We start from the raw sequence: 26,463 nt of genomic DNA on the forward strand, positions 1-26,463 counted from the left end.
CGAGCAATTCCTTATCAACGGATTTTGTTAGTTTGCAATTCTCATAGATCATATTTCTGGATTGGTCTCTTACCAGGGTATTTTTAGTCGACGTATTAAAAGAAGTCTGTCGGATTTGTTCGCTGAGTACAATCAAAAGGCTCATCAATGAACCACGTATTATGCTGCTGGTCATAGACAATAGGATAGGTAGTATCCGGGTCACAAAGCTTGTCGATCTGAGCCTCATCACCAGCACTGATAGTGAACCAGTACTTATTGGTATCCTCGCTGACCTTTTCGCACTTGTAAAAGAAGCCAGTGACACCGGGACCTAAAACATCGCTGCGGAAATCGACAGCCAGTTTCTTGTTGAGGTTGATATTATCGCAGTCCTGCTTCAAGCCTTCCACAGATGCGGTCTCCGCTGATTCGCTGGTGAATCCTTTGGCCATGTGGGTACCACTGGCAGACCATGTCGATGCTGGCAGAGATAGCTGATTGGCAATATCAGACAGCAGCAAGCTGTTGGTGATAGTTGCGGCAGAGCAGCCGATTCCGGCGCTCATGATGCCAAACGTCGTGAGCAGCATTGAGATTTTGATCTGAACCATGTTGAATTACTTCTCGATTGTAGAGTAGCGGTGTCTGTTGGGTATTCTTACATTCTGGGGGATCTGGGGTTTAAATATGACTATTGTCGGTTTATCCACCTTGGAGGTCCACTTTGTTTATGAAGATGAACAATCGTTTTGCAGACATGGACATGATGTAACCGGATCCCAATGCGGGAGTCATAACCGCGTCTATCATGCCCATTTGTAGACCTTGACATCGAAATTCCATTACCTGTCTTTTCAAGATTCTTTTCGCCTCAACTCTTTGAGATTAAGGGGATTATGTATTTTACTTGCCTTTTTGTATCTGAAGTCAGTGTCTCGGGAAAATAGGCGAACACATGGGACATGGGGAACGAGCTGCTGCCACTTAGGACAACAAAATCATTCCCAGACTCAGGAGTCGCATTTTCCATTGGAATCTTGTACTTCTAGGATGTTGAGATTTCCAAATCTTTCAAAAATCTACGATTTGCCGCAATAATCTTTCATCTCTTCATGTTCTCCTAGGAACGATTGGCATTATTTGGAGTATGAACGCATCCATACGCGGGGCCAAATTATATCAACCTATCGCAAAACATTTTCTGTCCGATTTTAGTTAGAGACTGTTTGTATTAGTATTTCAGCAATTTATTTAATCAATCTACCTGATCCAATTAGTTCCAAACCCCTTCAGTTGGTTCCCTATGATCTCTACTTCTGTTTTATGCTAGGGAATTTATCTCAAAGGGCCTTTCACGTACTCCGTACAAAGAAGCGTAGTTGATAGAGCTCCACCCCTGTTCATTGATAAAAATAAACTCTGCCCGGTTTATATTAGACTCTATCTGCCAGGTATACGAGCGCCTCAGCCACCAAGAGGTATCCGGCCGATCGGATCCTCTGCGCCCAATCAACACTTTTCTTGTTATTAAGAGAATGCCCCCATGGTCACATAAGAATAGCCCTAACAATTAAGCTTTGTTATATTCATTGGTTCCGATAGGCCTGGCTTGACCTCTTACCGTTGTTGTGTGCTTGGATTCAAGCGCAGACGTGTGATGCCCTTGTATAACTTGAGTCCCATGTTAACACCATCATGGTTGTTCTGACTGGAGAAAATTCAATGTTTCTAAGCAAATCATTTGTGAATGAGGATCTGCTATGAATGTGGCTATCCCTCCCATTATGTTGGCTCTATAGTCATGATAACGACATCAATATCATAAGTTCAATTCCTATCACGATCTGTCGAATGGATTACGACCAAAATTGGATGGAACACATACGGATAGGCAATTCTTCCAATAGGAATACCTGAAAAATTCACAAGGCGAATCGAACTGTTGATGTTGCACATTTCCAGGACCAGCTTTTAAAGATCAGGAGGCGGGCAGCAACTAATCGAGGACGCGTGAGTCTATCAAATTATGTCTTCCCACGGCCGCCAGACTGTGAGGAAATTCTCCGAGCCTTTGTAAAATGGACCTGGACTGTTTCTGAATGATAATAGTGATCTATTCGCCTCGGTCTCGGCTTTTGTAGAGAATTATTGATGCTCTTCACTGAGTAGGTGAAAATCAACTGATATCTTATTATATTGCTCAAAAACATATTAACATTCCGTATTAAACAACTTTACCAAACTCTCCTCCCCGCGCAAGGCTCAGGGTGGAAATGCATCCACCGAGCCAGTTTCGTAAGATGACTCTTCGTCATACTGCGCAACATCCCCAACTCACACGCGACACATGCCAACAGACCTCATCAAATGAAGCTTTGTTTACGCATCATCTTCAATTTTCTCTGTGACGGTTCCGTCGCTCTGGACAACAATCTTGTCCAAGTTCTGGGATGCCTTGACAGGGTTGGGCTGCTGGTAGACCCACTCCAATTCCTCCAGAGTTCGGCCCTGGGATTCGACACTAGAGTATTCCATGTTAGTATTAAAGTGCTATGAAATGCGTGACGCTCGCAAAGAAAGTTGAGCAGACTTACCAGAAGAAGTACCAGAAAACGGACTCGACGACGTCCCAACCGACGAAGATCCAGAAGTAGTTGGTGGAGATGTCTGCAAGACCAATAGGTGTAGCGAACTGACTGATGAAACTAATGCTGCTGACCATGAAGCCTGACAAGGCCAAACCCTTGGAACGAGTTGTTGTCTCCAATGCCTCAGCGGGAATGACACCCTGAAGGGGGGTGTAGGTGAACGAGAAGACGGTGTTGAAAAGATAGTAGAAAGCAAGGGCAGCTTGTCCCTTGGTTTTGTTGATTGTCCCGGTATTGGCAACTTCCTGTAGAATACCGGCATTGATAGCCAGGGTAACAGCGCATGCTGAGCAATTGTTTAGTCAGACTGGTTATTATGTACCGGACGGGGAAGGCCAAACTCACCAAGGGTACCGAAGATAAGCACAGGGCGACGACGCATCTTGTCAGTGAAGTACACAGCACTAAGTGCACCCACAGCTGAGACAATAGAGTTGACGATGTTGAGCAACAATTGGGTAGAGCTCTTCTCGTATCCGATAACCTTGAAGATAGTGGCGTTGAAGTAACCGAGACCGTTGCCGGACCACTGTCCAAAGATGGAGATCATGATGACTTGAGCGAAACGCCAGCGTCCACTGTGGGTAGTGATGAATGGTCGGTCTAGTAATTTGAGAGCGAACGTTAGCTGCTATTGCGAGAAATGGATCCGAAGATATTGGCAATGGAAAACTTACAATCCCACCATCTCTTGTCAATACCATCGATTCGAATACCTTCCTTCATCTCCTCAATCTCAAGGCGGACCAATCGAGCGTTAGGGTCACCATTGCCGTGATACTTGACCAGGAACGCAATGGCTTCTTCGTTCCGGCCGTTAGCAATGAGCCAACGAGGTGACTCGGGAATGAACCAAACGGAGATGATGACGATAATGCAAGCAAAGCATTGGCAGATGAAGGGGATACGCCACTGCCAGTTGTTGCCAATCTTTTCGCAGCCGAATGTGATAACAGCAGCAGGGATGGAGCCACCAAACCAACCGCAGTTGTAGAAACCTGGTCAGTTGTTAGAAATGATACGATGCGCAATTTCCTATCTCAGAGAAAAGATCAAAATACTCACCGACGGCACGACCACGCCAGTGAGGCGGAGAAATCTCAACTGCATAGGCAGGGGCGGAAACAACCATAATCTGAATGCCCGCACCGAGAATGAAGCGGCCAACAACGAATTGTGCGAGAGTATGGCCACTGGAAATAATGATAGATCCAATAATAATCACCCAGGCGCCCACAAACATACACTTGCGACGGCCAAGTTTGTCGGAAATAGTAGCACTGATTGGAGTACAGACAATTGATCCACTGGGAGAGACGTTTCATGTCAGTTTCAGTACTCAGTGTGGAAGCCACAAGGAGGTGGCAAACGGAAGAGGTAAAAAGGAACATACACTGTGTAGAGAGAAGTAACAACAGAAACCTTGGGTCCATCCATGCCAGTTTTAAAGACGTCTTGATAATGGTCCATGGCGAGAATCGATCCCATCAGCGAACCTACAGCCTTTGATTAGTTCATGTGGATTCACCAAATTCGTGAGAAGACATACCATCATAACCATTGGCACAGGCGCAGCAGAAAGCGACGAAGATACAGACTAAAGTATCGCATAGAATGTTAGCAATTGTTTCCTCACATTGGAAGTCAGAGATGCATTGGTCTCTATACTCACAGTACAAGTGGATGGAATTCTTGCTCCATCTTTCAATTTTAGTCTCCTCGATAGCAGCGAACAGATCGGCCTGAAAGCTTGCATGTGAGAATTCTGTCCGTTAAAAATCCGTGTTAAGACAAACTGACATTGTGGACCTCCTTGGTCTTTGCGCCCTCGCGCTTGGTAGTCTGCCCATATCCAGGTAGAACGCGTGCTGGGTCGTCAATGGCAGTGGAGATGCCATGCACCTCCTCTAGTGCCTTCTTATCGTCCGACATGACTATATAATGTCACCGGGGGGATTCGAATTCCGATCGACGATCTCGATAGTTGATCCAGTCGGTGATAGACGGGATTGGCGCGACAAATCGTGAGTCTCATGAACAGCGGGGTGGGGATGAGGTTCTTATAATGTAGCTGAGAATGTCAGATCATCAAATCAATTTAAGAAAATGACTATAATTCTTTTTTTTCTCGGAACACCTGGTCGAGTCCCCGGTTCCCCAGACTTCGTTACCTTGTGACCGTGGACCCCCTGTCCCCAGCGACAGACGCCTCTAGTTGGTGGCTTTTCCAGATACCTCCGCATCCTCATTTGGGTCCGGGGCATTCCCCAATCATACCATTCGCCCCCATAGTCAGCGCCATTTCCGACTCTCACGAAAGAAATTAGAGTCTGATGCCTGGAACATCGGCCCTGTGTCCCGCCTAGAGGCAAACCGAAACCCCTTTTCGACACGCCAAATAAGGCGCCTGGAGAGCCTGAAATTACAGGCCACTCTCCTTGGCCTCCAGGCCATAGTGAGATTACTGATGCCCATTAACATGGCTAAATTGCCTCCCACGTCGCTATTTTCCTGTAGTCGAGTGGCAATATGTCTAGGCTTTTTGCCTCTGGTTCAATACTGCACATGTCAAATGTTAGCACCAACCAAAATTACTCCGCCTGTTCCTTTCCAGAATCAACTGCTTTGTCTTCCAAATTGGGGAAACAGTTGGACGGAGGCCCTTGTCAACACGGAGGAACCTCCGTGTTGCATCCTTCACGGCTCCTCCCCCACAATCCACTAGCCCGCTTTTGGCTCAGTCGGGTTGTGTGTTAGCTGCTTTTTGGCTTCATCCTACGCAAATGCAATTTCCCTGCATCATTGCCCTCCAATAAACTTCGGCCCGAATCACGCATCTAACCTTCCCCGGAAATCCCACTTTTACTGGGAAACTGACCGTGCGTTATGGTAGGTTTACACCAATACAAAGACCAGATGCATCTGACCCTCGCTTGAGAGAGCGCCATTCCAGCGGAGCTTATGCCGGAGACGAGAAACCTTCCAAGATAGACACTACAGGCCCCGGGCCGAACTTAGAATACCCTTACGGAACGGGGGCTAGAATGCTAGCCACGGAGACACATCCTGAGACAGGCCCAAAAGGTGCCTAAAAACGTTCTAGCCACTCATGCCGAGTCAAAGCTTAGGGCCCCTCTCCGTGAAGCCTTGGCAGACCAGCTGACTCCAAGAATCAAAAAGGGGTATAGTCTGTCTGGAGGCTGGAGAATGTGTACCATTTACCAACCAAATGTCGGAACAAAACTCCCAAATCTTCATGCACGCACCACGAGGTGCTGTGGAGTGCAATCATCCATACTCCATACAGAGTACATACATGACAGGAGAGGTCCACACTGGGCGAATATCAGCGTTGAGTCGGGTTGTTCCCTCGGACACGTAAAAAAGCTCGCGAGTGACAGATCCCGACGGTCATCGGAATCTAGCGGGCCTCGGTTCTTTTTCAAAAATCGGAATATCTTAGTCTGAGTCTATAATCTTGGCATGTATTGCTTCTTCTCGGGGGTTAATGGGCAAGGATTATAACACCTAGTTAGATTACGGACTACTCCGTACGGAGTCCTCCGTGCTGCTTTCTCGCTGAGCTTTCCCCCACCTTCCAGGGTACATCCTAAACTTGGCGCAGACCTGGCGAATGGCTTTTGGCTATAAATTGAAGTCTGCCAGCCATCAATTGTATGAAACCGAGTCAATACCGCCCATATGTACTTTGGTTATTTTTCATATTGCACTTGTTATATTCGAGTTTGGTCCAAAATACACATCAATTCCACCTTCGCGACTAGTGCCATATCATCCAATCGCAAAGCTTACTCTTGGTTAGGGTAAAAAAAAGAGCCCACTACACGTCTGTGTTGTTCAAGCCTGGCTAAGTACAGAGTATTGACATTGGAATTAATCCTAACCCCGGGAATGAATGTAGCGTTCGACGTCGGTTGCAAAGATCCCGAGCCCCCTAGTGATTTTTCCACCTGCGAATCCCGACAAAGAATACTTCGGACTGTCTGTGGCAATCGGCAAATTAAGGATGAAAATATCACTGCTCTATGCCCCCACAGCGGGAGAATTCCATGGCTAAAGTGATATGGTCAGACCCGAGAGGCCTCCAATTAAGTGTTGCCACAAACCGCCCTCGAGTGCCTCGCCGGGAGAGTCATGGAACAGTGCGTTATCTCCCCTGTCAAGTTGAGATGCCTCTCTTTACGGAGTACTTGCCTTTTGAACAAGCTCACAGACCAATAACATCTTCTCTCGCTGAGAGGACGTGCTTACCTTCCAGGCCCCTCTACCACCGTTGATCCCCCGGCAGAACTACTTGACTCGCACATGACTGTGGCCCTCTCCACCCACGCAGGCTTAAGGTCCCAAGCATGTCCCTCCGAATCTACGCCCTGCAGAATGCAATATTTTCCCCGGAAGATACGCGAACCGCAATAACTATCCGCGCATGTCCCCTTCGAGTGTGCCTCGCCAAATCACAACACAATCGACTTCTTAAGATTGAAAGTGAATAAAAGCCCTGCGAGAACAAGAAAATTCGAAAGGGATTCCTTGAGCGCCGAGGAATGAACAACCATGGAAGTGATAGCTGGTCCCCCGGGTGACATCCACGTGGGTCGGAGCTTACACGGAAACTTCCATCTCTGGGATCACGCCATCACGCGGGAAAAAAAAGTTATCCTCGTCCAAACAACGTACCACAAAAGCTATTGGTATGATGCTAAGGGGGAGTCTGTGTGAATCTTTTCGCCTACTTCCTAGCGAGCATGACCGATCGCAACTAAAGAATGAAAAGTGAAATCGAAGCTTGATGCTCCTGATCCTCACTACTTCCGTCCTCCTATCCGTTTAGTGTGCGCCACAGCACTGGTTTGTATACCGTCAGAATCTGAGAGCCTGAGTGCGCTGTGAGAGGTCCATGACCGTTGGTCCCCGTCAGTTCAGGCTCGACTGAACGTGCTCGCCGAGTACTTACCGCAACAGCCGATCTACGAAACCAAGCTGCAACATGGACCGAACCTGATGTACCAACTGGGAATGGAGCTTGATTTTCCGTCTACGCGCAGCACTTGCAATGGGCAACCACTGTGCTCGCTTATAGAGATATGATTGTTCCACTCAGGTGGTTACATGAACCTCTGTGTTGAGCTACGGATTTCTAGTGCATATTTGCCAGACTCAATTGCCGACAAAAGGTACTTCATAAATAGGCATGTCATGGCCTCTCGCAGCTTCGCTACAGTTGCCTGTGGTTTGCCTGTGGTAGATGTCGGCTCTAATGCTTCCAGTGTCCTCCTGGGTTCCAGCCTGGCTGCTCGACCCAAGGATCCTCATCAAGCCTTTCAGCACATCCACTGGAATTACTGATTTCTAGATACTTAGGTTTTACAAAGTAAACATGCATTGATCAAGGATTTATCAATTGTTAGTGTGATATGTTTGAGCTAACGAGCGAGCATCCTTGGACGTTTGAAAATTTGAAACAATTGCAAGTGGGCTATATGCTCTTCCGAAATCGCGATAAACTTCAATGTGTGGACCACGCTATTAAATTGTATATTATTAATTTCTCGCCAATGCCTCGCGGCCTGGAGATCGCTCATCGCTTCCCGCCTGGGATACGTACTTAGATGGTGCGGCGAGTAGGGCACTAATATCTCAGTTGACCAAGCAAAGTAAATCGAAACTTTGATAGCAATCAAAAATGCTTAGTTGTTTCTTAAGTATCATCGATCTGGAACTAAAGTGTTGATTTTTGCAACATTGACTGCCAATACATGCCTCGTGGCTACCGCACTCCATACATCGGGGTCGTGAGTAACTATGGACGAAGACTATTTGGGATAAATTGACCTCATACTGTAGACCCCATCGTGCTACAATGCTGTTTCATATTGTAATCTGCGTTTATCCTTTAGCAAAAACAATACATCGTTCTTACAGGAAAGCTACTGTTGAATGGATGGTCTAATGAACTTATAGTAGCTAAATATATCTTGCCTTTGACTGTAAAAGTAAGGAAGTGAGCAGATTTTCTTTATTCAATCCATAGTTTGGGCGATGGATCAAAAACACAGTACGAATATATATTGAAGGAAGTGAAACGAGGATGGAATAAAATATCAAACATGATATATATCTGCAAGTTAGGAACAAATTTCTTCTAGAAAACGCAGAAGAGTGAGCACTGAGTCTTCGAAAGTCTAATCCTATATAGCTGTTTTATTCAACCTTATTGTAAATAATAGATAGTTCATCTATCTTTCAAGCCCTAGAAATCCTCGCTAGAAGGGTTACTTGCATCCTTGAACTAGGGTTAGCGATCATTAAAAGGCGCACGTGCCCCGGTGCCCGCGGGCCGGCCTCGGGGGCAGGGCCCAGAGCAACTGGACATCCGAAGATGCCAGGTAAGCTACCCTGAGACTTTGAATTGGTTCCATCCCAATCTTCCTAGTGCATATGTTCAAAAGCGCAATGAGGACCAGAAACACAAGGAAAAAGGATCTGAAAGCCTGAGATTGATACACAAAGAAGAGTCTCCTGGTCTTTTTAAGTTCAGCCAGAGAAAGCGATCAGAGTGATACTGATGATCGAGATGTCTCAGAAAAGCAAAGCTAGATTATTTTCTTGATGAGGCTAGATTGAAGAGTCCACGCGTGAGTCATGAAGCTCACTGATATCGCTGAGAATTTATATGATTTTCCAATTCCAAAACTACTCCGTACAAAGAATAGAAAGGTAAACATTGGCTCCCCTCGATGTGATATGAACAAAACATTCGGGGAGCTAACTTGAAAAGAGAAAACGACTCAAGACACGATGATAGCTATTGCATCTGCTATGAGCCCGAACAACTTGACCCTTGCCATACATGCAAGCTTGCATTCTATAACGAGAGCTTGCCTGTTAGCTGGACCCGTAATTCCCAAGAGAGCTGTTTTGCTTGATATGGGCTTATCCGGATAGGTAAGCCTCACCCCCAGTTCTTACTCCACCTGCTTCTGCCTAACCTCTACCCCGAATCCATTTGTCTGCCAAATATACCAACTCAAAAGGTGCGCTTATTGTTGATTTACTTCACCATGTAGCAAACCTAGAATTAAAGATCAGGAAAATCTAGACTGTTTCAACACCAAAGCAACGTGGACTCAGTGCAATGGATCGAGATACAAGTCATAACACGATGTGCATGACCTACCGCTCACCCTCGATCTGTTCGACGCTAAGCCAAGTCATGGTATAGCACGTTGCTCAATAAACTCGCTACATCACTTACTGTTATTCATTGAGAATTTGAACTAGTTTTGTCGTTACGGACGGAGATAGAGAAGCGGCGTACATCCAACGGGCTCAATCCATCAAAATTGATGAAAAAACCTAGATCGCTCCACGGAGGGATCTGGCAGCATTATAAGTAAATGTTAGGAATGCTGAAAGTATTAGCAAAAAGCCCAAATAACTGAGAGGGAAGAATACGGCTTTAGAGGCTAAACTGCAGGGCTAAACTGCAGGCTTCAGAAGAATAGATAGCTGTAGCAAAGGGCCAGAACATCGAGGTTGAAGTTTATGTTTACCTATCTCAAATACGAAGTTATCTCTTTTTTCCATGTGTGTTTCTGATAGTGCTCCATAAGCAGAGTCACCCACTTGAGATTCACCTGGGACTGGTGAAATCACTGGCTATGCTTTGAAACAATCTACATATTATTTCCGATTTTAGTCGTCTTGAAGCTTGTTGATCTGTCTCTGATACTATAGGCCATGCATTGTCAAGAAATTTACCTCTAACAGGTCGACAATCCATATTTGAACCAGCCGAGATTTACGTTTGGCCGTTCTTTGCTGGCGAGCTCATAGATATAACGGCGAGCTTAAGACAACATTTGGCTTACAATAGACTGTGAAGTCAAAACTTCTCCTTTGATTGGTTTTCCAAAATCCCTCACGCTGAACCTGCTTCTAACCTGGGTATTGTGGCTATCCTTGACAGCAAGGCCAACATATCGACATTGATAAAGGTTTCGAACAGACCAATGGCCGGGGAAAGGCCAGGCAATCAGCTGATAGGGATACTGTAATCATGGATATGCCATCTGACGAGAGCTTTGTTGAACCCATGTGAACCTTGCGGTGTTGGTCACCTGCCAGCAGTGACATTTGATCATCCGATCCCCTGCCTAAAAATGAGTGAAATGAGTGACCCCGGGGAATACAAAGAAAACCCAATAGTTTTCCAGTGTTCCAGGAATTTTGTTACTGTCGAGAGTCCATATAGTGCTAGAAATGATGGCCGCACAAGCGGGCTTCAGTGTATAGCAGCCATATATAACTGCATCATGTAGGTAGGCAATTATGTAGTACACACAAGGGTGTATAGCCTCAAAAGAAAGCGGGTGCCCCCTAAGCCTCCAAGATCGCCGTGAGCACGTGGTGACTTCATTGGCTGTAAGTCGTATGAGCATGTCGATCTGGGGATATCAGCCCAACTCTAACTTGACCTGGGTAGTACTTTATGGTTTCAGTGGAGAGTAGATCATTCATCAGCCCTTCACATTCCTAGTTGACTTATAACTATTTGACCTACGAAGTAACCCGGCGGAAGTTGTGTGTTTCTCTCCCTAAGGCGCAAGGCCTCTGATTGGCTGTCCGTTCCTGGAATTCGGCTGCGGCACCCGCCCAGTGACGTGACCGCGCCAGATAAGATCTCTCCTTCAAATTATTCCGACCTTCACTTTTGTTTCTCTTGGTGCACCAGTTGGTTTAGAGGACTCATGCAGTCAATTTTCTTGCTGCTGGGCCTCTTTGCTGACGCCATCTCCGCCGGCCCCTTGGCTCAACAGCAGCCGTTGGCCGACCATTTTAGTCCAACGCCTGCTGGCCAGGTGCTGGCGGAGGGTTCACGCAAACCTATACGCGGACGATTCCTGCACATAACTGGTAAGAGAATCCTTCTCTACCCCAGAACTTATGTTGTGTAACTTGTGCTGACCAACAGATTTTCATCCCGACCGCCTCTACAAACCCGGAAGCTCGATCGATCGCTCGTGCCACCGTGGAAATGGACCTGCGGGATATTTTGGAGCCGAGGGGACAGAATGCGATGCGCCGCTATCGCTTGTGAACGAAACTTTTCGCTGGATCGAAGAAAATTTGAAGGATGAGATTGATTTCGTGATTTGGACTGGCGATTCGGCTCGGCACGACAATGATGAAAAGCTCCCTCGCACGGCGGATGAGATTATGGAGCTCAATGACTTCCTGTCTCAAAAGTGGGTTAGCATTTTCGGCCAGGAGGAGCTTGTTGCGACCTCGAACGCCGTTCCTAAGATGTCTATCCCCGTGATCCCGACGTTCGGTAACAACGATATCATGCCCCACAACATTTTCAACGAGGGGCCGAACAAGTGGACAAAACGTTTTGCAGAGATTTGGAATGCTTTTATTCCAGAAGACCAGCGCCACACCTTTGTCGAGGGCGGCTGGTTCACCACGGAGGTGGTTCCCGGTCGGCTGGCGGTCATCAGCCTGAACACCATGTACTTCTTCGACTCCAACAGCGCGGTGGATGGATGCAGTGCCAAGTCGGAGCCGGGATATGAGCACATGGAGTGGCTGAGAGTGCAGTTGAAAATCCTGCGTAGTCGCAACATGAAAGCGATTCTCATGGGCCATGTTCCTCCAGCCCGCTCAAGCGAGAAAAGGAATTGGGATGAAACATGCTGGCAAAAATATACTCTCTGGATGCACCAGTACCGCGATATTGTCGTTGGTAGCATTTACGGCCATATGAACATTGATCACTTCATGCTCCAGGATAGCAACAAAGTCGATATTGATTCGGAGGCCAATGGGAAGGTATCAGTCAGCTCAAAAGCCGATTATCTTGAGTCTCTTCGAAACCAATGGTCCTCATTGCCGTCTCCTCCGTCGGGTATCTTCGAGGAGCTTGACTTCACATTAGATTCGGAAGATCTGTCCTCAGAAGTCGAACCGGCTAAGAAAGGTAACGGAGGAAAAAATAAAGAAAAGAAGAAGCAAAAGTTCTTAGAGAAGATCGGAGGCCCATGGGCGGAACGATACAGCGTGTCGTTGGTATCTCCCAGTTTGGTCCCGAACTTTTTCCCCAGCCTGCGCGTGATCAACTACAACATCACGGGACTCAACGATGTCGCACATGGGCCAGACCTGTCTTCTCACGAGATTGACAATGTATCTGTTGGAGTTTATCACGACGATAATAATACTCCAGAAGTCAGCAACAGTTCACTGACTTCTCCCGAAATCCAAAAGAAGAAAAAGAAGAAGGGCAAGAAGAAGCCTCACTTCAAAGTCCCTGAGCCACCATCGTCAACCGCTCCTCCTGGTCCGGCATATTCAAACCAAGTGTTTACATTGCTGGGCTACACCCAATACTACTCAAACCTAACAAAAATTCACGAGGAGATCGCGGCAGGCCAAAGAGGCAAAGACCCTCGCCTCAACTTCGAGATCGAGTACACCACAAACGATGACGTGTATCGAATGAAGGATCTGACGGTGCGCAGCTTTTTCCAACTCGCAGCCAGAATTGCCGAGGAGGACGAAACCGCTGAAGAGAGCCGGGCGAACGACGCCATCAGCCACGCTGATCGGTCTGCCGCCAAGAAAAAGAAGCCAGTGAATGGTATTTGGCGGGCTTTCTTAAGGCGCGCTTTTGTCGGATTCGAAAATCTTGATGATTTGAATGAATAGGGCGGTTTTGATTTCGCTTGCTTATTTTTTGGATACTTGCATCGATACATACTTTGCATCTCGCACTTGTACAGTGGAGAATTGTGCGTGATATTCGAGATTAGGGTACTGTTTGATATGGAAGTATGTACGATCAAATGTAAAATGGATTATCAGATTTTGCGTCTACAATGGACTGGTCCAATCGAAGAGGACATCATTCTGGCGGTGTACTTCGTACCGCGCATCCTGGGACTTCGGGAAGAGTACGTCCACCCGAGTACTCGACATACTCAACGTACATGTGCAGTGAGCACTGCATCTTTGCCTCCATCTTGGCATTGTGGTCCCATCGATGTGCGGAGTAAATAGGTGAACACCTATCGCACAATGCCGAGATACTTCAATACATCTTACTCTGACCACGGCAAACTCATCACAGCCACCGCCAGCGTGGCAGTCCGTGCTAGTAAGGTTCAGCTAGACTGAGGTGCTCAGGCACGTTAACCCAAGCTAGTTTGGCCCTCGGACTTGGAAATCTAGTTAGCTGGGTAAGGTGATCCTATAATAAAAAGCTAGGCAGAGGGAAATCATCGCTCGCTAGCCAATCCGCGAGGCCCTAATTCTTCTCGCCTTGAGCCGCTGCCACGTAGCGCTCAACCCGTCATTACTCCGTAATTATCATTGACCTCGCAGGAAAAGGCTGACTTCTAGTGTAAAACATACGCAGGACAGCGCAGCATTCGATGGAGTGTACCGCGTGGAGTAAGCAGCGTTGCCACCAGTTGGGTATCGCAATTGCAGATGCCCCGTTTGAGCCTTGGAACTACCTAGATACGATCGAAGGATTCCAGTGGATTTCAGACCTGTATATAGACCAGTAATGTATCTCGTACGTATCCGTAGAACATTCCAAGATTGCTTCTGTTCTGATTATCTATTGTGGGACTCCAAGACAGACTAGTAATATCATACAGCACACATATTATCCGAGCCCAGATCTTCGTCATATCAGGGGAAGCCCCCGTGCTGGGAGAAAACTCTTATTCTGATCCTCTTCAGGGTCTCAGTCTTAACAGGATTTGCAATTCTAACAGCCCGAGATCAAGCTCCCGCACAGCTCCCCACCCGAGACACCCCCATTTCCTTCCCCGCAGTGCGCTGGCACTGAAACCCATCGCATTTCGCCCCTTTGCCGGCCGCACGATGCGTCAAGTTTATTCGCAATTCAGCCACGAGCTCCGTTACCTCGCCGTCGACTCCTTGCATTGTTAGCTGCAATCCGCCAGCCCCAATAGCCCCAACACGCGAATACTGCTGTCGCTAGACTGAAACGGGAAATACCGATTTGATTGATCGCGCAGAGGACCCTGCGGTGCGCTGTGTGAATTACGACTTACCATTGATTGCAATTGAATTGAAACTCGCGCCAGGAACAAAAAAGTCATTGGCTGTTGATATACCCCGTGGTGTGAAGATTCGCCGCCCTCCGGCCCCATCGAACCTTGCAGTTTGCGCCTCTCGGTATTGCATATTCTGCATATTTTGTGTTCTTGCTTTAGTGTGTCGCTGGAATTATCTGAGCTCTGTGTGCGCCAAGAATTCCGTTGCGCAGCTCAATTGGTCTACGCTTCTGGAATACGCGGATGGTGGGAGCATGGTCTAAGCCCTGCGTTTGATCGTTGTTTGAAGCTCTGTTTACGTGCTTTTCGGTAGGTCTAACTTCCTGTTGTTTATTGCTTTAGTTTTTCTTCTAGGGGCCCTGAGCTCTTCAATTGAATTGCCTCTGGGTCAATTGCTCCCCTCCGCACTATCGCCTATCCCGATTGATCGCAAATCTCCTTGCTTGGGACCAATGGTCGATATGGCTGACTCAATCTGCCTAGAATTTGAGGTTTTCGACTCGTGGGGTTTATGGATGGCCTCCTCAGAGGTGGATCAGAAGGCCCTGGGCAACTTCGCGGCCGTCATGGGCCTCGAGAACCCCCTGCTGTCGGCAATGCTATACAAAGTCCTTGGAGTCTCTGTTATGCTTTCAAAAAAGCTTCTCCGAGCCCGCAAGCTACGGCGCCTCGATACGACACGTGAAACAAGATCCCTCCAGCTTTATCACCATATCATATGGCTCTCCCGCGAGGGCCTATTGATACTGGAAGGCTACATTCTCCCCATGGTGGACATGTTCGTGGAGCTAAAGGTACTCGCCTACAAGCTGCGCGCCTCGTTCTACCACATCTTTGTGCTCTTCCACAACCGCCCAATCTTCACTTCCGATACCGAAATCCCAGTCCGCTTCAAACATGACTCGATGTACGGGGTAGATGCCCTCACGGCCCTCGGCGTCTCTGGTCTATCAAGGACTAAGAGCATTAGCACAAAAGCACCAACATCCCGTCCCCCAGGCCTCCCACCAGTGATTCAACCAGTGCAGCCACCCAAACCAGCCTCATCCTTCCTTCTTCCCCCATTAGACTACACAGCCACGGCAACAGCCTGCTTCAACCACGCCGCAAGTCTTTCAGACAAGCTCTTACCAGGCTCACATCCTCTTCGCCTATCCGTCAAACTTGAATACGCCGCCTATCTATACGACTGCCTCCAGGACCCCGTCGCCTGCCGCCGCCTCGCAAAACAGGCAATCGCAGACGTCTATAATGCCCAAGAAGGCATGGACGATGAGAGCTTTGAGGACGCTGCTGAAATTGTCGGCGTGCTGGGGAAAATGGTCAAGCGCGGCGGGAAGCCGAGTTCTAGTACTGCGGGGAGTACTGTCTCCCGTGGTGGCCGCTCCCGCAGTCACAGTAGTCGCTCGCTCAGTCAGATGGATACCAGTGTACCAACCACTATCTCCCCGGTCCCGGTCACAAAGTCTACGCCTGTTTCTGAAACTCGTGAGAGTGAGATTCCACCCGCCGTCCCTGATGCTTCTATGATGAATCCGATTTAATGGAAATGGAAACGTGCACGCCCACGGTTACGGTAATAGCGTTGTTTTTGTTTTGCTTTTGTTTTGTGTTCTTTTTTTAGGTAACCTTGTCTTCGGCGTCTTTTCTGCGCCTGGCAAAAGAGGTATGGCTTTTTGTTTCTACGTTTACTAAGCATGTGTATATAGAGATCATGCTCTCTCCTTTGTTATATGTATATGCTACACATTGGATTGTCTTATTCGCTTTGGACAATGGAACATCGTCACTACCTATGCTTTATGTCTTCTCACTCGAAATTTGTATCATGGGTTGTAGTGGTGGCTTTCCGAATTGGGCACCTCCGGGACTTTCCATGATTTACAACTTACAATACATGAATCAATCCTTGCTTTTCTTCGCCTTGCTCTCTCATGAAGATTCCTAGCCCTAATAATCAACTGTTTGACTTTCGAAATCCAAGTATTGAGATCGGACTACCTTGGAAAACCTCGATATCGGAAACTGGCGGATGCCTCCGACATCAAATAACTGGTCCATGGCTTTTCAACTAGCTTATTGCTAGCGATCGGAGAAACCCCATATAAAAGTTTGAAGCCCCTGCTCGCAGGGAGCAAATTGAAGGCATCAAATAATTCTCTGGGGGTTCGAAAAAGTCGAGCCCTGGAGAAGCTATCGCATCAGTAATGCCTGTAGTTACCCCATCAGCCAGTTCCAGGTTAGAACACAGTACGGAGTGGCCCCCACTACACTAGTTTGCTGGGTACTCGATCATGGCCAAGTCCAACGTTGTGCTGGTTGCAGCTCAGTCCATGAGCGCCAGGACATATTCGACGGAAATAGGGGGACATTAGTGGGGACGATGCCGATCAATTGCTATTATTGTCGGGGTTTAGCCCGTTGCCTCGAGCGATGGACTCGGCTCACATCACCTCATGCATGATATGGAGGGGTACGGAGTACTCCGTAAACATGATGAACATAGCATTCTTGGAACCACAATATTAGATGAGCTCAACGAACCAGGTTGCAAAATCCGGTTTTTACGACGCAGTGGCTTGCGATCGACACCTTGCCAGGGATGCTAGTGCCTCAGGCCAACATTCCTAGAATCCCTCGAGAAAATTCAACCTGTCAAGTCAACAACGTGGGAGGGACATTCTTCGATCTTCTTGCGATTCAGACAGATCGTAAGACCAACCTAGTTTATTCAAACGAGGGCCGATATCAACAGCTGTGCCACGCTACACGGTAGAGGGCGACGTCATACGGGGCTCCATGGTGCGAAGAGAAAAAAGGGCCAAGAAATCGCATCCACATCACCTGCGACGCTGAGGGCTCTTATCGTCGTATTAATCACTCGAATCCACTCGAATCCACCGCATCTGCGATTTCTTCACATCTGCTCCTCGAGATCCTCCTCCCCCGGCCATCTCCCCACCAGACCAAACCAGCTCCCCTGCGCGTCGGCGCGTCAACGTTGCTCTGCAGAAACGCTGCATTGATCCACGGAAGGCTGCATTGAAACGCGAAAGAGACGACTCTCCACTCCATGGCCTTCACGTTGCCACTCTTTCTCCTCGACCCTCGCGAAGCCTGAAGAACCATTCTCCCCGAGGCAGCTCCCGGACCGAGTCAGGGAGAAGGGACAATGCGGTCTGGCTTCAATAAACCCGGCGCACTCCCACTCCTCGCCCTGATTGTGTTCTCGCTCCTCACGTTAGTGCCATCGCTACCGAATCTCTACAACTCCAAGTTTGCGGACTTCAGTTTCTACACCGGAGCAGCTCGCCGTACGTTCACATTCCCATCAATGTTCTGGTAATGTCAGTTCGCTAACCGAGTCCACCCTGCAGAGGTCCCTCTTCTTAAAGACAGCGCAAACGAGGTACTACCTAAAACACACACTCTTAACGAGCCTCGCAAATCATGGGTTCTAGCAGCGTCACATCGATCACGAGGCAATGGTCTCCCCCCTACTGCGCGCGTCGGAAATGTCGCTGCGGTCCCGGCAAGCGAAACGACCGCCGTCGCAAATAAAAGTCGACTTTCCTCTTTAGCCCGCGAATCATCGTTTTCGTTCAGTCGCAAGGCCCGCGCATTCAGAACTTACTTTATCCAGCAATTAGACGATTACCCATTCCTCACGTCCTTCTCCAACCGCAGCCGAAATGCGGACCCCACACATCAATATCCTACCATCACCATCAACGAATCTCTCCCCACTTCTTCCGACAACAAATCCCTGAGTATCCCGTCATATAATCATTCCTCCGATAGCAGCGGCGACAGCATCCAGCAGTCACAATTGCCGTTCCATGCCCCCCTCCGCGATATGTGTCAGCAGGCCTGCCATGTCGGCATAGATTTTGCAAAGCGTGTGGGATTCTACGGGGCCAAGTACACCAGGTTGATCTTCCTCCCAGAGCAACCGACAGAGGCACCTGCAACATTAATACGCCACCTCACCAATCCCAACCCTGTCGCGTCAATACAAGAACCCCCCACCTCAGAGGAAGTACCAGCTCACCAAAAGGTTGGCGCTGAGGATTCCACCGATGCAGCCGCTGGTCGGCACTCGCAGGAGCTACACGGAAGCTGCATGGCAGTCGTGATAGGTCTTGTGGCGGGCATCATGTGGTTCTAGAACATGCTGTTTCGGGTACTGGTATTTCCAGGTCTGTCCGCTGATATGTGTCATGATCTTTCTTGTCTTATTTGTTTTGGCGCATGTTATTAGATACATGTAGACAATTGGGTTGGTGGCTCTGGTTTAGCCTCCTGTTGGAATCTAATAATCCCATTTACCATTTTACGTCCAGTCACACTTTTTGGGTCTGAAATCTTCAAAAGGCTCATGAGCTCCTTCCCTCTACATGCATGTAGTCAAACGACATAATCGTACGGTCAGGAGTTCGGTATGGCCTTGGGTTACCAATATTTAACCAGGTCGCCGAGTGGACAAAGTCCGGAAGTATGACTCGTCCACCTCTAGTATGATTTGTTCTCTTGTTGACCAAATTTTATAGAAATAGTGGATATGGATGGAAGAGCACACGGAATTCCTCCATGGACTAGCACATCGGAGGGGGCTGCTACCGTCATCACTGGCATGGTTAACCCGACTATCGCAGGTCAGTAGGATAATGCATCGGTCACTTGCCCTTTTCTGTCATCCATTGCCAATCGTTCATGGATACAGATTATACTGGCTTCTATCTTAGTCAAGGCGTAATCGCAGACCAAGAGTTGCACACTCACATCAATGATAAAGACAATTGGACCCAGCCTTGGAACTTTGAGAGCTGAGTGAGCAGCTAACTCGTGAGAAGTTCGATTCGAATTAGAAAACAGCTCTTGAACCCCTATATCCAACAAAAGGTTCAGCTCTTGAACACAATCGCTTTCTCCCCCCGCTGTTTCCTCCAGTAATTCGAAGATTTGATTAGATCGGGACATTCCTGAACCATCCAACTCCATTTTTGGATGACTGTTTCCGAGGCCTCGTAAGCAGACGGATCCCAGGACTCGCCCCAAATGCGAAGCCCACTCTGCCCAGAAGATGCACAAACTCCATATAGATCGTCGCACAGTTCTTCTTCATCTAGTACCTCAACCCTGTCTAACACAGACTCACGTAGTGACAACATTGGAATCAAGTCAATCCAGGGGTGATGGATGATATTCTTTTGTTTCTGAGATGGACATAAACTCGCTGGAAGATGCAGCGTCGATGGACCGACAAGATTGAATTGAGACGCAATATCTTCATTGAGAAGATCGAATGTGAGGCCCATAAAATTGGCATTGGTGAATATAGCACAAAGCATATTGTACCGGGTATCGCATAAAGTAAGGTTCGGCGAGAGAGCTGGGTTTTTGATCATATGCAACCCGCAAGCATGGAACTTGGTCATAAAATGATTTCGTTGGATCTGGTTGAGATGCCAGGGGTTTTCTTCATTTTGGTGGCTTGATGTTTCTTCAATCGCTCTAGTCTTTCGTAGAATGTCGGATTCCTTAACATAAACTACCCATTTCTGATCTTGCGGGTTGTGATGTGTTTTTGAAAACAATGCTTTTCTCTTTCCTGTGTGCAAGATTAGTATGAGCAAAGGATATTTGAAATCAAGGTGTGATAGTTGAACGAACCACTTACTGCTAGCACGTTGATTCAGGCGATTTTGGAGTCGCCTCCGAGTCGCGGGATCCGATGGGACCGACGAGTCATCTGAGGGTGTATCATCCAGAGCCAGGGACTTATCTGGGGATGTAGTCATTTTATATAGTATCTAGGCACTACCATTGAGCGAACAGAGTGGTGAGATGAGAGAAAGCTAGGTGAGCCAGAGGTTGAGGAATCTAGAGGTCGGAGTTAACGAGTCAAGTCCGGCTGATTAGCTCCGATCTCACCGTATAATTAAGGACTATCTTATATGGATATCTACACTGCTCCAGGATAATCCAAAATCCCATGCTTTCTTCAACCATATCAACGACGGTTGTACGAGACTCGGACTCATGTCCGATTGCTCCTTTACTCCTTCATATTTATGACGTAGCACAGTGGCCACCTGGGAAAACATCTAGATGAGGGTTTGAGGGTATCTTTCTTCTTGGAGAACGTGAATTTCTATGTAGATTCATCTATCGCATCATACGAACTCTTCAGACTTTGTTCCATCCGTCATCTAGTCGAACGTGATGCTTTCCAAACTCCGTCACATACTCACATGTGGGCGTTGGAAGGAACCAAATTCCAAGGCAGAGGAAAAGCCACAGACAAAAAATCGGAAAAAAGATGGGAATGATGAATCTTACGGTACTTTGAGTGAGGTGGCTGCTCCATCTCCGGTCCAGCGTAGGACTGAAGAGGATGAAGCCCGACGCGAATCGCTTGATAGAAATGTCTCCCGAACACATTCAGAACCTCATCTCTCTAATAATTGAACGAGAAGAATAAACTTATATGGTTAGTAGATCAATGGTGCACTTTTTATGCCAATAGTATCGCTAACGTTCCGAATATTGATTCTGCGAAGTACACAGCTTGTGTCTAGAATCATACCATCTCACTGTGAGAAGGTATCCTGGGGCAAATGAATTGAGACTTTTTTGTAAAATGCCCAAGGCCATTGAGACATGATGAGCTGTTTTGTGCTGCTACTGCATGCGATGTATGCCTAACTTAGTCCAATTGAATGTTTCGACTGGAAATTTTCTACTTTGACCAAACAGATGCATCATACCCATCCATCAAGGCAGTATATTCCAGACCTGCAGCAGCCCATCCTTTAATACCCCCTGTGAGAACTAAACTCTTGACAACTGTATCCTGTTTCTCTTCAAGATAATCCGCGAACCAACCAGCTGCACGAGTTCCTCGACCCCCGGATGATCCTGAGCGCAAGTCAGTAGCTGCACGCCAAGATACTCCCAATCTAGAAATGAGTTGATACTTACCGCAATACCAAATCACATATTTTGCGCTGCTGTTCGATACGAGGGAATATAACGTCGGGATGGTAGGATACAGACTCTGAGCTGGCAAGTTCAATGATCCTTGGATGGTTCCTCCCTTCGGCCCATCAGTATATGGAAATCTATCGCATCGTCCAAGTAGTCATACCTCGTAGTCTGTACGACGCAAGTCAACAAGTACATAGTCCTTTCCGGCTTGTTTACCGTCTCGGATCCATTGCAATAGCTCCTCTCGCGATATAGAGGGAGCCGCGCCCCTTGGGGCAGGAAATGCGGCGTGCCATGGGATCTCGGCTGACATAGTAGTTATAGAGAATGAAGTTGAAAATAGGGAGATTTGGTACTCTTCAAACTGTCAGATTGACTCTGCAGCTCCAATACTCCGAATACCCCGCCTGAGAGGGAATGTCACCACTGTGATCTGATTGGCTGAAACCTCTGTGGAGCCAGATTCCGTAGTCTAATTCTTCAGCCAATCAGCGTCGACAAGTGACATACCATTAGTATCGAGCGCTACAATATAAGTTCAAGCAAAAACACGAGTCCATGCTTCATCATTTTATCTATTCAGCACCTCAAGATAATTCCTTGCTCGTTCATCTATCTAGCGAGCAGTACGCGCACCCCCATGGCGTCTTTACGACCACAGGCATGTTCAAATGCCTGCAATCTTCCCAACGACCAGCCAAAAACAAGCGACATCGAAAAGCAGAGTCAACCCATCTCTCCCGATGAACCTACAACAAAAAAATCCATGTTCTCAAGCCTTGGCCTGCTTGACCGATTTCTGGCAATATGGATCTTTCTTGCCATGGCAATTGGAATTATTCTGGGCAACTTCGTCCCAAACACAGGACCCGCCTTGCAAAAGGGCAAATTTGTTGGGGTTTCAGTGCCTATCGGTATGCAGCTTCAAGTATTCACCATTCCGGGCTCTTTACTGATTATGAAATTCTAGCGGTCGGTCTTCTGGTCATGATGTACCCCATTTTGTGCAAGATTCGATTTGAATCGCTACATCATGTTTTCCGAACCAAAGAAATTTGGATCCAGATGGCTTTCAGTGTCCTTTTGAATTGGATTATTGCTCCCTTCCTTATGGTAGGTGGTTACACAATATTACATCTCCTCGGGACCTGTTACTGACTTGAGAATCTCAGTTGGCCTTGGCTTGGGCTTTTCTCCCAGACGAACCAGAATTGCGACAAGGACTAATTATTGTCGGGTTGGCACGCTGTATTGCTATGGTAAGTCCCTAGAATCTAGCAACAAACTCCTGGAGATACACTCATGCTAATGCTCAGTCTCTATCAGGTGTTAATCTGGACAGGATTAGCTGGAGGTGATAATGAATATTGTGCCATCCTCGTCGCTCTCAACTCAGTCCTCCAGATGGTCCTTTTTGCTCCGATGGGAGTATTCTTCATCGGCGTCATCAGCGGCGATTCAGTCTCGTTCGAATACGCAACAGCCGCAAAAAGTGTCGCGGTGTTTCTTGGAATCCCCTTGGGGGCCGCCATTCTCACGCGATTTGTTCTTCGACGAATCTCTGCGACATGGTATGACCAGACCTTCTTGAGATGGCTTAGTCCGTGGTCCCTCATTGGCCTGTTGTTTACGATCCTTGTGTTATTCGCCTCGCAAGGTCGCCATGTGGTCCACCAGATTGTCTCTGTCGTTCGAGTCGCAGCGCCGCTCATCGTCTACTTCTTGATCATCTTCTTTGCGACTCTACTTGTGGCATACAAATTAGGATTCGGCTACAAGCTCTCCGCTGTGCAGAGCTTTACGGCGGCGAGTAATAACTTTGAGTTGGCAATTGCAGTTGCGGTCGCGATGTTTGGTGCAGAAAGCAACCAGGCCCTTGCTGCGACGGTAGGGCCTTTGATAGAGGTGCCCGTGCTGTTGGGCCTTGTGTATGCTGTCAAATTGATAGCTAAACGAGCTGGATGGAAGGACTAAATGCGTTGCAAATATGGATAGATAAGATATAATACACGTAATTAATCAGATACATAGATCAATTCTACAATATAGATGCACAGTCCTCTAAAGCTGCCCAGCCTGTGCATGGTTATTCAGCTGGTGACATGCCACTTTCGTGTGATTGGACAAAGCTAAACGGTCCCCCGCTCCATCGCAGCTTCACTTTCAACTTCACACGATCTCAACAGTTGGATATCTTCTTCATTCGACTTCTATCTCTCTCTCCCACGATACCACTTCCCTTTTATTTCAGCATCAGTTTTATTCGAAGCATGCCTCGTCCAAAAACCAAAACTAAGGTCGGTATCCTTCAAGCCGTTTTATGTTTGTGATTGATGCTCTTCTGTTCCTCTCTATTTGCTCGTCTCACACTCTTCTCGCGTAGAGCGAAGATCTCGCCCGCATTCGCAACAATCAGCGACGATCAAGAGCAAAACGGCTAGAATATGTCCGTGATTTAGAGGCAAAAGCAAAGAAATACGACGAGATACTTGCGTCAAACTCTTCTCCATCTCTATCTGCATTTGATAAATTACAATCGGAGAATGCATGGATGAGAGGGTTACTAGCCACGCTCGGCTTCAAATTAAATTCTTCGGACGCACTGCCCGGGAACATTCCCGATAGTGCACCCGATATGGCATCAGCGGTATGGTGACCCGGCTCATGAATCAAAGTCTCGAGATTCTAATAATTTCAAGGTGTCAAATTCCTTCGCTGGTGATTTGAGAACAGAACGATGTGCGACAAGTCCGGTTCCTGTGTCCTTTTGGGAGCAATGGAACCAGAGTCCGTTGGAAGTATCACCAGAGATGGGGCTAGATATGAATACACTATCTCTGTTAAATCAGGAGAATGGTCTGGCAAACTTGGGGCTTCTTTTGGAAGAACCTAATCCAGAGGAAAACTGGAATCCAGAGGTCCAGGGAATTCCTCAACTAAATGTTCTGAGCAACAGTGATACGACTCTGTGTTCCCTGGCGTGTCGATGGGTGATCCAATGCAATGCCAAGGGCGTGGAGCTAGATGTCTTATACTTCCGGATGGAACGTGGGTTCAAGCAAGGGAACAGTCCACTGGAGGGATGCAGGGTGGATAATCAGGTGCTTCTAAGTGTTTTAACAGACATATCGTGAGACATTTTGTTTTGATTTCAGCTAATCAGATAAGCCTTTCCTACTGTTTGACAGCATAAATTTGGAATGAGCCTGGGAAGTGTCAGTTTGGGGGTCACCCATTACTTGGTGTTAAAGACTTACCAGCCCATTCGTTGAAGTCATGTTCCAGCAAATTCTCATTGGGAGCATCATTCCCTTGAGCTCCTCCGCAACAAGAAGGCTTCGACTGGGAACTGTTCTCTTCGGCTTTCATTTCCCCTTGAACCAGATCTTTGTAAATGTTGATGTCACTATGAGTGTCTACAATCACAATATCTGAGAGAAGGCCAGTTATCAGCAGAGAAATGCGTCATAGAGCCATAATTGAATGGTTACATACCTTTGAATCCGGCGTCGGAGAGAGATTTCTCATACTCATGAACCTGGCTAGCTCCTGCAATACACCCGACGTAGAAAGATAGACTGTTGACAACCTCTTGGGGTAGCTCCTTTCGAGTCAAGATGTCACTGATGGCAACGCGGCCTCCAGATTGCAACAAGCGAAACATCTCCTTGAAGACAAGATGTTTGTCGACTGTAGGTACGAGGTTCACGACGCAGTTACTGATGATGCAGCTGGCTGTAGAGTCTGGCAGAGGAATAGAAGTGATCGAAGCTTCGATAAAGGACGTATTAGAAGCACTTGCGCTCTCTGCATTCTTCCGAGCAAGTTCCAGCATGCTCTATATTACCAATTTAGATTTGATGCTCAATCAAGAGTGGGAGAATCACCTTGGTTATATCCACGCCAATTGCTTTTCCTTGTGGGCCAACCTTCTTGGCTGCCAGCAGGACGTCAATGCCACCACCACTGCCTAGGTCGATCACCGTCTCGCCCTATCATAAGTATGTTAGATTTGGCATCGAAATCATAATGATATTGGGGTTGATGCTCACCTCTCGCAGGTTAGCAAGTGCCAAGGGGTTCCCACAGCTCACTCCGAGATTGGCAGCCTGGGGAATTGAGCTCAGGTCTCCGGCATCATAACCGAATGCTTGGGCAATGGTTTGTTCGGCCTTTCTCTGCTCGCAGGTAGAGGAGCGATCAGCCAACTGGCCATAGCGATCTTGGACACTCTGATAGGTTGGGTTTGAATCCATGTCGAGGTCTGGTTCAATGAGACAAGTAGATAGGTAGATGAATCTTTGTGGTATATGGGAGTAGGCCCATGTTTAAATAGATAGTTTGCCGCGCCGGTGTAAAGTTACCCCGTTTGGAGTGGCATGTCACCACATCCTTAAAACGAAAGTTTGGGGTAATTTAGACAGGAAATTAGCGACGAGCTGAGTTCGATATCCTGTATCTTAGACCGAGTGGAGGTTTGTTGTAGTGTTAGAACATCTCATTGGGTGTTCGCTATTTCTGGCATGTCACTGCTAAGAGTTCTTGTTGATTGATGCACGACAGTTCATAACTTTTGAAGAGAAAAAAGGAGCGCTTAGAAAACCCCTCCCCAGATCGTGAGGACAAAGTCGATGCGACCAACCGGGATGAAGGACTGGGAACACAGACAAGAAGGTTCCAAGGTTCCAAGGTTCCAAGTCAAAGCCTTGGAGATGTGGGGCATCTTGCAA

The 26,463-nt window shown here is 47.5% G+C and overlaps 10 protein-coding genes across 10 annotated transcripts; 5 read left to right on the plus strand and 5 right to left on the minus strand.

Moving 5' to 3' along the window:
• Positions 1-95: 95 nt before the first annotated feature.
• Positions 96-593, minus strand: N7457_000653 (uncharacterized protein; the record flags this gene model as incomplete). Its single annotated transcript, XM_057171721.1, has 1 exon — positions 96-593. The coding sequence occupies one exon, from the start codon at positions 591-593 to the stop codon at positions 96-98; it is 498 nt and encodes a 165-aa protein (XP_057035624.1).
• Positions 594-2,361: 1,768 nt separating this feature from the next.
• N7457_000654 (uncharacterized protein) lies at positions 2,362-4,562 on the minus strand (the record flags this gene model as incomplete). Its single annotated transcript, XM_057171722.1, has 9 exons — positions 2,362-2,503; positions 2,577-2,916; positions 2,976-3,233; positions 3,308-3,628; positions 3,696-3,937; positions 4,024-4,126; positions 4,180-4,227; positions 4,303-4,372; positions 4,431-4,562. The coding sequence occupies 9 exons, from the start codon at positions 4,560-4,562 to the stop codon at positions 2,362-2,364; spliced, it is 1,656 nt and encodes a 551-aa protein (XP_057035625.1).
• A 6,839-nt stretch (positions 4,563-11,401) lies between these two features.
• Positions 11,402-13,361, plus strand: N7457_000655 (endopolyphosphatase; the record flags this gene model as incomplete). The annotated part of the gene is made up of 2 exons (XM_057171723.1): positions 11,402-11,567; positions 11,626-13,361. 2 exons carry the CDS (start codon positions 11,402-11,404, stop codon positions 13,359-13,361), a joined length of 1,902 nt encoding a protein of 633 aa, XP_057035626.1.
• A 1,834-nt stretch (positions 13,362-15,195) lies between these two features.
• erg27 lies at positions 15,196-16,287 on the plus strand (the record flags this gene model as incomplete). Its single annotated transcript, XM_057171724.1, has 1 exon — positions 15,196-16,287. One exon carries the CDS (start codon positions 15,196-15,198, stop codon positions 16,285-16,287), a length of 1,092 nt encoding a protein of 363 aa, XP_057035627.1.
• Positions 16,288-17,915: 1,628 nt separating this feature from the next.
• Positions 17,916-18,911, plus strand: N7457_000657 (uncharacterized protein; the record flags this gene model as incomplete). The annotated part of the gene is made up of 2 exons (XM_057171725.1): positions 17,916-18,057; positions 18,121-18,911. 2 exons carry the CDS (start codon positions 17,916-17,918, stop codon positions 18,909-18,911), a joined length of 933 nt encoding a protein of 310 aa, XP_057035628.1.
• Positions 18,912-19,304: 393 nt separating this feature from the next.
• On the plus strand, positions 19,305-19,573 carry N7457_000658 (uncharacterized protein; the record flags this gene model as incomplete). Its single annotated transcript, XM_057171726.1, has 2 exons — positions 19,305-19,398; positions 19,467-19,573. The coding sequence occupies 2 exons, from the start codon at positions 19,305-19,307 to the stop codon at positions 19,571-19,573; spliced, it is 201 nt and encodes a 66-aa protein (XP_057035629.1).
• A 74-nt stretch (positions 19,574-19,647) lies between these two features.
• N7457_000659 (bZIP transcription factor) lies at positions 19,648-20,544 on the minus strand (the record flags this gene model as incomplete). The annotated part of the gene is made up of 2 exons (XM_057171727.1): positions 19,648-20,354; positions 20,424-20,544. 2 exons carry the CDS (start codon positions 20,542-20,544, stop codon positions 19,648-19,650), a joined length of 828 nt encoding a protein of 275 aa, XP_057035630.1.
• A 941-nt stretch (positions 20,545-21,485) lies between these two features.
• On the minus strand, positions 21,486-22,046 carry N7457_000660 (putative arsenate reductase (Arc2); the record flags this gene model as incomplete). The annotated part of the gene is made up of 3 exons (XM_057171728.1): positions 21,486-21,664; positions 21,728-21,842; positions 21,894-22,046. The coding sequence occupies 3 exons, from the start codon at positions 22,044-22,046 to the stop codon at positions 21,486-21,488; spliced, it is 447 nt and encodes a 148-aa protein (XP_057035631.1).
• Positions 22,047-22,373: 327 nt separating this feature from the next.
• N7457_000661 (arsenic resistance protein) lies at positions 22,374-23,707 on the plus strand (the record flags this gene model as incomplete). The annotated part of the gene is made up of 4 exons (XM_057171729.1): positions 22,374-22,647; positions 22,704-22,846; positions 22,906-22,992; positions 23,060-23,707. 4 exons carry the CDS (start codon positions 22,374-22,376, stop codon positions 23,705-23,707), a joined length of 1,152 nt encoding a protein of 383 aa, XP_057035632.1.
• Positions 23,708-24,907: 1,200 nt separating this feature from the next.
• N7457_000662 (Arsenite methyltransferase) lies at positions 24,908-25,989 on the minus strand (the record flags this gene model as incomplete). Its single annotated transcript, XM_057171730.1, has 5 exons — positions 24,908-24,939; positions 24,991-25,164; positions 25,229-25,571; positions 25,621-25,725; positions 25,786-25,989. 5 exons carry the CDS (start codon positions 25,987-25,989, stop codon positions 24,908-24,910), a joined length of 858 nt encoding a protein of 285 aa, XP_057035633.1.
• Positions 25,990-26,463: the final 474 nt, after the last annotated feature.

This window comes from Penicillium paradoxum, assembly GCF_028828445.1.
Source record: "Penicillium paradoxum strain IBT 22861 chromosome Unknown utg000002l_segment0_segment0, whole genome shotgun sequence".
Lineage (NCBI taxonomy): Eukaryota > Fungi > Ascomycota > Eurotiomycetes > Eurotiales > Aspergillaceae > Penicillium > Penicillium paradoxum.